The sequence below is a fragment of the Temnothorax longispinosus genome, unplaced genomic scaffold, assembly GCF_030848805.1.
Source record: "Temnothorax longispinosus isolate EJ_2023e unplaced genomic scaffold, Tlon_JGU_v1 HiC_scaffold_15, whole genome shotgun sequence".
NCBI classification, from domain to species: Eukaryota; Metazoa; Arthropoda; class Insecta; order Hymenoptera; family Formicidae; genus Temnothorax; species Temnothorax longispinosus.
The window spans coordinates 50,481-61,302 of record NW_027269959.1 but is presented as its reverse complement, the minus strand read 5'-3'; the positions used below and the strand labels follow the sequence as shown (position 1 = coordinate 61,302).

At 33.3% G+C, this 10,822-nt stretch overlaps 2 protein-coding genes across 3 annotated transcripts; one reads left to right on the top strand and one right to left on the bottom strand.

Annotated features, from left to right (window-relative positions):
* Positions 1 to 1,979: 1,979 nt before the first annotated feature.
* Positions 1,980 to 5,065, bottom strand: LOC139823638 (uncharacterized). 2 transcript variants are annotated; one of them, XM_071796159.1, is made up of 9 exons: positions 4,927 to 5,065; positions 4,438 to 4,621; positions 4,138 to 4,314; positions 3,883 to 4,042; positions 3,596 to 3,807; positions 3,296 to 3,379; positions 2,724 to 3,176; positions 2,300 to 2,528; positions 1,980 to 2,205 (listed from the first exon to the last, which is right to left on the bottom strand). In XM_071796159.1, exons 2-7 carry the CDS (start codon positions 4,618 to 4,620, stop codon positions 3,015 to 3,017), a joined length of 978 nt encoding a protein of 325 aa, XP_071652260.1. In that variant the 5' UTR covers position 4,621; positions 4,927 to 5,065; the 3' UTR covers positions 1,980 to 2,205; positions 2,300 to 2,528; positions 2,724 to 3,014. The 2 variants fall into 2 exon arrangements, with proteins under 2 accessions (XP_071652260.1, XP_071652259.1); XM_071796158.1 differs by having other exon boundaries at positions 4,438 to 4,607; positions 4,927 to 5,057.
* Positions 5,066 to 5,675: 610 nt separating this feature from the next.
* LOC139823639 (uncharacterized) lies at positions 5,676 to 8,976 on the top strand. The gene is made up of 2 exons (XM_071796160.1): positions 5,676 to 5,810; positions 5,965 to 8,976. Exons 1-2 carry the CDS (start codon positions 5,697 to 5,699, stop codon positions 6,775 to 6,777), a joined length of 927 nt encoding a protein of 308 aa, XP_071652261.1. The 5' UTR covers positions 5,676 to 5,696; the 3' UTR covers positions 6,778 to 8,976.
* The last annotated feature ends 1,846 nt before the right edge of the window (positions 8,977 to 10,822 follow it).

Sequence of the window (10,822 nt, the reverse complement as noted above, 5' to 3'; positions counted from 1 at the left end):
CGTTATGATTGATAATGTTCTCGGCCGTTGTCAAGTTAGCAGCGCCGTCAGTAAATATGTTATGCTACGCAATATTGATGCCAAAGATTATTTAAAGAAAATTGTAATTTTTATTTATATTTTAATAAGAAAAACGTATAGCGTAATAAGAAAAGTGTTATTAATAACCAATTATTATTAAAGGGGGATTATTGTTTCAAGGGCTAAAAACTATTTTTCTTAATTTTTTTTTCGAAAACTATACGGCCAATTTATTCTAGGTTTTATGTATATATTAATGTATATTTTATGTATAATTCAGAATTTTTTCAAGCAGAAATAATAAAAGTTACGGAAGTTAAAGAAATAATTGAGCGACCAAGCGCGCAAGGTCTCATGGTTCCCATAAAATCTGAATACTTAGTAATCTGACAGAAAAATTGTGCAAATTAGAAATTTGCACTTGACTTCCTCGTCAAACTGAAATGTGCGATATGGAAATTTGCACATAGCAAAGTCACAATTTTGAAATGAGAGAGTAGGAAATTAGCAAATTGAATCCACAACGTATTGCTACGCGCTCAAAGCTCCTCTATGAGGAATCTTGTATTTTATTAGATGCATAATTTTTAGTTTGGCTTCCTCATTATAGGGAAATAGAACGTGCGTAGTAAGCGTAGTTACGCAATGCACTCTTCGCGGACAATCTGTTCATATTCCAAGGCCATCAGCCGGTAGAGCTCTTTGGGAGTTAGGGTTTTTGGCGTAGCCTCTTATGACGGTCATCGTTCCCCTTCTACGCAATAACTCAATGTCAATCGCGATATCAGCAACCAATATGTCTGAAAAGTTACCGCGATATTTATCAAAAAACAGTTTCAGAAAAATGAACTTAATACTATAAGAGAGGGAGAGATCAAATTCCTCCTCCCTCTCTTTAGGACTAACTCGGCATAACAAATCTAAATGAATGTAACGTCATAGAAGAGATTTCTAATCTTGAATAAAATGGGGATTCTCTCGGCATCGATTGACTTTTCGCATCAAAAAAGATTATATTACGAGCAACAACAAGTCCTCTCGATCGAACGATCTGGTCGAAAAATCACGAAGCGCAAAGTTCCGTCTCCGCGATTGCCGCGGGATATCGATAGCGCGGTGCGCTCGCGGGATCCAAATTTCGCGAGCAGATAAGAGCGGTCGTCGATTTAATTAAGTGTGCTAACGAGCGAATATATGGTTTTGCCGTATCGACTCGGCTCGACTCAGCTCGTTTCAGCTTCGCCCGTACGAAAAATTGATAGGTCAATCGTAGTTCAAGCTTTATCTAGGCCGAGCCAATGGCCGCGTGAGAGACCAAGGCCGTCTTCTTCGCACATAGTTGTAGTTCGGTAGTTTCTTGCCCGTTCGCCGCGATGCGTGTGTGGTGCGCGCGGTCTCTTCTCTCCCCCTCGCGGATCCCTCATAGTCCCCCATATCTTTTTTTTACTACTACTGTCCCTTCTCGAATCGTTAACTCGAGTGGGGAAACATATATAAAAGCACATCCACACCTCGGTACCATAACCAGTGCGCGTTATAATGCCATCAAATGTTTATTACAACGTGTTTCAACCAATTTCGTTTATTTATAGTGAGTTTAATGTTACAGCAAAATTTTCGAAGGAATAAGATTTTTGTCAGGTAATTTGTACTGTGTCGGGCGAGGGGAACTATAACCGGCGCGGGGGAAAAGTAACTCCGGTAAGTTTTGAGTAAAATTAGTCGTTTCTCTGCTTCCGGCAGCTGCCAGTAATTAATTACTGTAGCTAGTATTTATCTATAATTCTCAGTATTTCATCAATATTGATAATTATATATTATATATGTATGTATATATATATATATATATATATATATATATATATATAATTATTAATATTTTATTAATATAGTTAGCTTAGCTAAATAATTCATAATTTATATTAATTATAGGTTTAGGTGAAAAATAAAATCTGTAATTTCAATTAATCTTTTAATTACGTAAGAAACACATCTGTTTAGTGTAGTAGTTTACTACATTACTGTTTTACATTACGGTTATGAGGTCGCTGCCTTTTGCTGTTTTCATTAATTGACTTTTCCGTTTAGTTGCTTCATTGTTAAGTTTGCTTTTTATAGCAGTTTTAATTTTATTAAGTTGTGCTTTGTCATCCTCGTTTACTTTAAATTCATGCTTCACATATTCTGAAAGAGAGAGTTTCTGCACGTTAATTATATATTGAGTATACTTAAAAGTAAAACTGAAAAAAATTCATTATTTTAATTAAGAATAAGTTACCGATGAGAGCATCCCTAACATCAGGATCCAACTGTTTCTTCTCTATTGGTGCCAAATCACATTTATTCTTATAAAAATTGCTTGTTTCGCCTGTCATGCTACATGTCCTCATTTCTTAGTGAAAACAATTCCCATGAGAGTAGTTACAAAGTATGAAACTCCCTTAGATTTTTCAGTCTTTACGACTTTTCTTTTATCAATTATTTGTCCCACCAATATTTAATTCATCCTAAAAACATAAACGGTGAAAAATATCAATAAAAATTTATACTTGAATTTTCAAGCAAATCAGATTTTAGTCATAATTTATAGTTAATAATTTATTTCGAAAATTATGTACGACATTTAACTGTATATTATATGTACTATATAATGTAATTAGGTTTTTTACTGCTTTCGTAAGTACACGGAAAAAGGTATTCACCGTATGAGATCGTGCAAGGCGGACCATGAAACGCGCTGCGCCCTGCCACTACGCTGGACCCTGGGCCGTGTCCCCCACTTTCTTCCGTCGTGCGCCCATGTCAAAACACGCTGCTCGCGCTGCACGATACGACGTGCTACGTTCGCAACGCGAAAGCCGGTGCGATGCACGGAAAAATACCGTGCTTAGTACGAGGATAGACGTTGCTGCGCGGCAGCGTGTTTTGACATGAGCGCACGACGGAAAAGAGTGGGGGACACGGCCCAGCGTAGTGGCAGGGCGCAGCGCGTTTCATGGTCCGCTTTGCATGATCTCATACGGTGAATACCTTTTTCCGTGTACTGCTTCTTCAACTTTCGTAGTTATTGGGTCGTTATTTTCACGATCTTGATGATGATCCTCTTGTCTGTCAGGTTGTCCATCCGTTGCATCAGGTTGTGTCAGTGTTGCAGTCTAATTATTAAAAATAATTAAAATGTATTTAGTTTATTTACTATTATTTATTTAAATACTTCTAATTGTTATCCTATAGCTATTTGTAAAAAGAAAGATTAATCTTTAGTTATACAAACTTGATCATTTTCTTCGGGTTGAACATTATTGTGATTATCACTTGTATAATCATTTGTTACTGTATACGTTGATGGTGAAGGATGCTGCAAAATAAAGTATAAGGAATAAAATTTTGTAAGGGCGGTGTGCAGAGTAATTAAATTATTTTTACTTTTTTTACAATTAAGTTAATCACACCTTGCGCAATCATTGAAATATATAAGTAAGCAGGAATCGGATTATCTTATCTATTAATACGCTTACAATTAACCATACAAATGTTTTCATAATTTATTAGTAAAAAGCAGTAAACAACATACAGCTGTTTTTGTGATATTCGTAGTTGGTACTGATAATGCATCCTTCTTACTGCTTTTTCTCATCTCGCTCTTACTGCTATTTGTATTGTCATTGCTGCAATGATGATAATCATGGTATTTGTCTGGCATACCTAATGGTGGTAAAGACTTCTTTTGTAGACAATCAAGATTTTTTAGTATATTTGAGGAGAGCTGATTAATTTTCCCTAAATCTGTAAACGAAAATTATATCAGTGATATTATTGTGAGCGTAGCAAGTGTTCGCTTTTCAAAAGAAACGCACTTACCTTCATTTACACATCGAAGTGTTCTTAATCGGGCATTATCAAGTCGCAGCTTTTTATTCTCCTCCTCCAAAATAAGTACTTTGTAGTTTAACTGTTGTTTTGACAACTTGTGAAACTGGTACTTATTATCGCTGTCTTCATCACTATCAATAATTTCAGCCTGTAATGTAATAACAGAACTGTTGTCATAAAATGTAATAAATATTCTAATTAATGATTAAAATTTTATATTAAAAAATTTATTGATCTACTGACCACATTTTCTTTTTTCTGAATAACGTTCTCAATTTGTGATAGGACTGTGGTATTCATATTTTGTTTATTATCTCTTTTAGTGCTTTTGCTGCTGGCCATCTTACTCTTTTTGGGAGCTGATGGTCCTGAAGTTGACTGACTAATTTTATTGTTTAATTTTATTTTACTATATTTAAACTAAAAAAAGAAAAACTAAATAAGAAAACGCTGCGCACGCATCTAATAAATGTACACATTTTATCGATTTTATTTTATAAATTGAGATCAAATGTAAATGTAGAAATATTTTTTATATATAACCTTTTCATTCTTGTCGCTATTTTGCTCATCCTCATCTGAATTAGTGTCAGAGTTATTGCTATCGCTTTTATTATTTTCATTAACGTTTTTCTTTACAAAAGTATGTCTCTGCTTGCGATCTACATTTGCCATACCAAATTTCTCGATATTCTTTGCTTGATGACACATTTCTGTAAATTTCATTCTATAAAATTTTAAACAAAGTAATAAGAGTATCGTATGAGCTGTATATTATTATAAAGTGATGAAAATGTGAATAAAACAAGAATAAGAGTGAGTGAGATAATGTGAATAGCGAGTGAGATTTTATTTAGGCTTGTCCGAGAATTGAGAAAAAATCACCTTGTGATGTTATAATCATGCTTTTTTATATTTTGATTTTTACAAAGATAATTGACAAATCTTTAGTTAATTAAAACCTAACCTCTTAACTTTAAAAGTTTGGTTGTTATTCTATTGTGTAAAATAAGTAGAAAAAAGTATACCTACCTCCAAAAGAAATTATCTTTACTAGTAAATCCTGCCACTTGTCTTGGTCCTCCTTCCAATTCTTTAATTTCCTTTCCATAGATTTTGCACACACAATGTCTATTTCAAGTGGCCAATGAATAATTACTTCGTTATTAATAATATCTTCCTTATTAATATTTTTATCCTTAAGCCAGGCTTGAAAGCCGACTTGAATCGACTTTTTTCGTTCGTTTCAAAATTGAACAAGCAAACATTGTGAGTCGTTCAATTTCAGATTTTTGTAAGACTGGATCTCTTCGCAGGACATTGTATAATCGCCACTATAAACTTATAAAGAAATAGACTCCCGCGCACTAGTGCTACGATTTCGAGCCTGGGCACACTCGTTTTCCCCCTTCACATACGCACACAGAGACGCTCTATTTATTCATGTGACGACTGCGCCACACGAATAGACACAGCGGTTTTGTGTATTAAGTGGAGGGGGGAAACCGCGCTCGAAAAATCGCGCGGGCATGACGCGATCACAGATTTCTATTAATCTGTGACGCGATTGGGGCGCATTCCCTCGTAAAGTGCAATAAGTGCATGCAGTACATGTATACTTGATTGTGCGCGGTTGCTTGGCAACGGAAGGAATGAGACCAAGCTTTTGTAGAAAAATAAACACTTAACCTATAGTTTGCGTTCCGATACATCATTCTGCGCTATTTACATATTGACATTTACATCTTGACAGCGTGTGTATAGAAATATTATTTTCTGAAGGCATTGTGTTTTTCTATAAAATGCCACGAGGTCCTTATAGACAATACCTGCAAGATATAAATATTTCTATACCTGCAACAACTCTTCGGCGACGACTGCAGAATGTACAAAATGCTGATGCACTGCAAAATGACGTAAGTTAGGCTCTATAGTACTTATATTTAAATATTATTTTAGTATATATATATTTGACCATCAAACATATTGAATGTTTTACAAATAAAAGAAATAAGCTCTTAAATATGCAAAGTATTTGTAACTAATAATACGGGTTACTGCTCCAAACAGGCAGAACGGTATGATGGACTGGCAATAAGTGAGAGCGATGATGAATATTCACCAATGGAATTAGCAGATGATTCAGCTGTTGTTGGTATACAAGACAATCAGGATTTCCCCTCAACTTCGTCAGCAGATAATATTAACCTAAGTAATTCGTTACCTAGTTTAAGCAGTGATGCCGAAACGCAGCATTTTTCTGATGCTGCATCAAACAATAGTAATGAAAATTCCATCCATACAGATAGCTCTGACAGTGACTGTGAATATCAAGATAGTATTTGTGAAGAGAATATTTACGTAGACGAACAAAATGAACCAAATCTTGAAAGACTTACGTTATATGAGGGATGTCAGTTAACATTAGAGGAGAGCAAGCTACTAATTATGAGTTTTGCATTGCGTTTTGATTTATCAGATAAAGCTTTTGAACACCTAATACAATTAATTGACTGCCACTTGCCAACTAACCGTCACGGTTCCCTGTTTTTGTTTCTCAAAGATTTACCTGAACCACCAATTGTTAACACTCATTTTTATTGTCATGTTAACAAATGTAAAAGACTGATTAAATTTGCTCAGAATAATGTTATGGAATGTGAGTGTGGTGCAGTATGTACAAAAGCCAACTTAAAACAGGCAGGATGTTACTTTTTGTACATACCTTTAAAAGAACAGTTAATTAAACTTTTAAATAATAACTTTATAAGAAAACAATTAAGATGGACTGATGAGAACCATAAAGATGGCATTAATGGTGCTGTTTATAAAAAGTTACTTGAAAATGGTACAATATCAAGGGGGGATATCACTTTACAATGAAACATTGATGGTGTTCAACTCCATAAGTCATCGCAAATTGAATTATGGCCAATTCAAGTTTGTATTAATGAGTTGCCATTTAGAATTCGAAAAGACAATGTTTTGTTATGTGGTTTATGGTATGGTCCTGGGAAACCAAATATGAACACTTTTCTTCAGCCTTTGTCGAAGAGCTTAATATTTTACATACCGAAGGCATTGAGGTTTTTACTGCCAATCCTGTTACAATAAGAGTACATACATTATTGTCGTCTGTTGATTCTATGGCGAGGCCTTTGTTACAAAATATAAAAACTTTCAGAGGTAATCAAGGATGTGCATTTTGCCTCCATTCAGGTGAAGAGTATTCGGTTGGACGTGGCAGAACAAGATTGTATCAAGGTGATATAGGGATAAAGAAAAACCTTCAACAACATAGAAATGACACTTTACAAGTTATGAGAAATGGTCGTGTTCTTAATGGAATCAAAGGTCCATCAGTCTTATTGCTATTAAAGGAATTTAACATAATAAAATATTTTGTATCAGAATATATGCACAGTGTATTATTAGGAGTAGTAAAAACTATGGTATCATGGTGGATGGATGGCAAAAATAAAGATAGATTTTTTTACATTGGTAATGATACAAAAATTAAAGAAATTGATACATTATTGCTTTCTATAAAACCACCTAGTGAAATAACGAGAACTCCGCGATCTTTATTTGACAGGAAACTGTGGAAAGCTTCTGAATGAAAAAATTTTCTTCTTTATTATTCCTTTATTTGCTTTCAAAGTGTTAATATGCCTAAAAAATACTTAGATTATTGGTTTTTATTAATATATAGTATTAACATATTTCTTCAACAACAATTTTCTGAGATCGAGTTTATAAAAGCTACGAAAGCTCTTAGAAAATTTGTTCTTTCGATTGAAAATATATATGGAACACCTGAACTTATGAAATATAATTTCCATTTGCTTCTTCATATCCCCAAAAGTGTGTGAAAAAACTTTGGAGGTTTATGGGCTATGTCTGCTTTTCCTTACGAACATTATAATGGCGTGCTGTCAAAAATGTTTAGAAATTCTCACTCAGTTCCTTTACAGATTTGTAAAAATTATCTTAGAATGCAAAGTTTTCAGGAAATGGCATCAAATGAATTTCAGAACAATAACTGTTCAGACATTGCAAGAAATTTGTTTAAAAAATTATTTATACAAAAAAGTTTGCGGCATTGATTAAAGTATGGAGATTCTACACGGCTGCTAGGTATTCCAGATATGTACACTCTTACATTACGTGAAAAAACTGTGGTTGAAGCTTTAGTTGGAGAAGAGATACTCAATTTAAACATACGGACATTCAAACGCTTTATACATAACAATATTTTGTATCATGTAAAAGGATATGAACGTATGATCAAAAGGTCAAATAATATCGTTCAACTACAAGATAAAGAATTCTTGTCTCTCACTCATATAATGATTGTCAACACTGCTCTTTCAAATAAGCAACTTTGTGTTCTTTTAGGATTAAAATTACATTGTACCGGTGAATCTTTAAGCAGAGATATAGAAACTGGTATTACATCTAACTTAATTTTTAGCATAGTTGAGCAGACAGATTCATGTGTAGCTATTGTTCCAGAAATGTTATTTAAAAAGTGCGTTATAACACCCCATTCAAATGATAGACGAAAATTCTGTTGTTTTCCTCTGGTAAATTCACTTGAAACAGATTGAATTGTTTGTTAATAGAAAAGCCAGTTTTTTAACTACGTGATTTATCTTTTATGTTTTTATTTTCTTAAAAAGACATTTTAATCATTAGTAGAGATATGTATGCGAATATATTATTGTCATAAGTATTTCTCTTTTTGGTATAGATTAATATATAGGTTAATATTAAGAATTAATGCTAGAAATATTAAGCAACATTATATGTAATAAAATTACTTTATATTTTAGTATTACCTACTTTGTATTTTATATATTTACTTTCTATTTTGATAATGTAAATTTTTATTAAGAGACAATAACGAAGTTTTGTATAACAAGTGCACGTGTTATTACTCTTCATTGAATGCACCTATTCTTCATTGATTATGCACCTATCCTTAATATCATTAAATATGTACATTATTTACTCTTCCTTACTTAAATCACAGTTAAAATAATGTTTATATACTTTATATTTAAACCCATTTCATCGCATATGTCATAGTTTTCATTGCTAGAAAATTCTCAAATTTTTTAAATATTTTTGAAAGCAATACTTAATATACATAATATAATAATATGCATAATATATAACAAAAACGGAGAATATTCTGAATATAACCATTCATCTGAGATTTGTGTATTCAGCGTTTGAACGATTTGTTTAACAGGGGAGTGATGAAGAATTTCCTCGCGACTGATGTTGGTGGAAAATCTCTGACAAGAGTTGTTTTACATGGCACAAGTGGTTAGAAAATTTTTCCTGATCTATAACGTCTTCTAACTATTTGATATTGCAGCGCCCAAGGCTAAGATTGCAATTTTGGGTGTCTGCTGTCTTCTTAGCAATATCTGTTACGATTGATATAATATCTGTGTTTACATTTGGAGCTAAGAATCTTTTTTCCGTGAATAAATTTCTAAAATATGGTTTTTTTTCTTCTCTGGAAGACCTCTCATCCATTTTGTCCATGTGACTTTTAGTTCCTTATGAAAGTTAATCTTTAAATGTTTAGCTTTGTTAGAATCCATTCCCAGCAATTTTTTGATCTCATCTCTGTTGGTGTCCTCCTTGGCAATCACCTCAGTCTGGTCTGTAAAACTGTGGACTGTTCTTTAAATTAAGCTGAAACGTTTTGAGAAGTCACGTCATCTTTTTCAACAATTGCCTTTACTGTAATATCTGAAAATAAGTACAAAAGAGGAAATAGAGGAAATAAAGGATAGAGCGAGACAGCACTTGTGCATTTTCGTGAATTCTTGTTTTTATTGAACTTTTTTATAAGATACTCAATGTCAAAAACGTGTGGTTGACACGTTCGTATAGAACTGATGCGTATTGTCTATTAACTTACCATCAGACTTCCATTCTGCAGTCTTTGACTGATTGTGAGACGAGATCTGAGTTCAAAGAATTTCGAGTTGAAAGAAAAAAATTCTGGCTATCTGAAAATGGCGATTTTTCGAAAATCGATCGGCTTTAGATGGCCATAACTTAACGAAATAGAAGCAATGAAGTAAAAAGTGGGTAGATTTCTTCAGAGTATACCTGAACAAAAAATATCAGCTGCTGATCAATCTTTTACTTCGAAACCAGTAGATATGACAGCATTTCAAAAATAGGCAAAATTTCTCTAAAACAGTGGTTTAGTTAGCAGCTCGCCGTGAAGCCGGACTTGAGTGTAAACCAATGACCAATTTTTTCCTTAAAAGTAAAGGGTTTACAGAAAAGAATGCGGCCTTAAATGAGTCTCTAAGTTATATAAAAGCTGAGATATAAATTTTTGAAAATGACTGAAAAATCGACTTTTTTCAAAATTCAAAAAATTCTCGACGTTTACAGCACTACACCTAAGTGGGTAATTTATAGTACGAATATAGTATTGATACGCATATCAAATGATCGATGTAAACTAGGCTAATGAGATGAAAGTAATGTAGGATCTGAGATGTTATCGCTCCGACTCGAACAAAAGAACTACATCTTGCGCGGCTATAAAAAACGTTCAGTTTCTAATTATGTCCATTTCTACCAATGCAGATTAACTTTAATCTTGGTTTAACTTACTTATTATCTTTCTCTAATTTTAAGAACTAGAAAAAGATAAAAAGCAAGTTAAACTGCGATTAAAGTTAATTTACATTGGTAGAAGTGGACATTAGGCGGATAGCGATTGTCAATTTTTTCATAGACCATATAGATATGAACTGGCAATACATAGCACACCTTGTAACGTACTTCTTTCTCTAAAGTGTCCGGAAGTACGGAAAGAGAAAAAGAGAGATTATTTCTCTCTCTACCTTTTCCGTACGTTATGTCTAATTTCTAATACTACAAGTAA

Coding starts and splice junctions, on each gene's coding strand:
- LOC139823638 (XM_071796158.1), bottom strand. CDS start 5,005: ATGGAAAGGAAATTAAAGAATTGGAAGGAGGACCAAGACAAGTGGCAG. Junction 4,043..4,137: donor TTCAGAAAAAAGAAAATGTG/GTCAGTAGATCA, acceptor ATTACATTACAG/GCTGAAATTATTGATAGTGA. Junction 3,808..3,882: donor ACTTCGATGTGTAAATGAAG/GTAAGTGCGTTT, acceptor TTTCGTTTACAG/ATTTAGGGAAAATTAATCAG.
- LOC139823639 (XM_071796160.1), top strand. CDS start 5,697: ATGCCACGAGGTCCTTATAGACAATACCTGCAAGATATAAATATTTCT. Junction 5,811..5,964: donor CTGATGCACTGCAAAATGAC/GTAAGTTAGGCT, acceptor TGCTCCAAACAG/GCAGAACGGTATGATGGACT.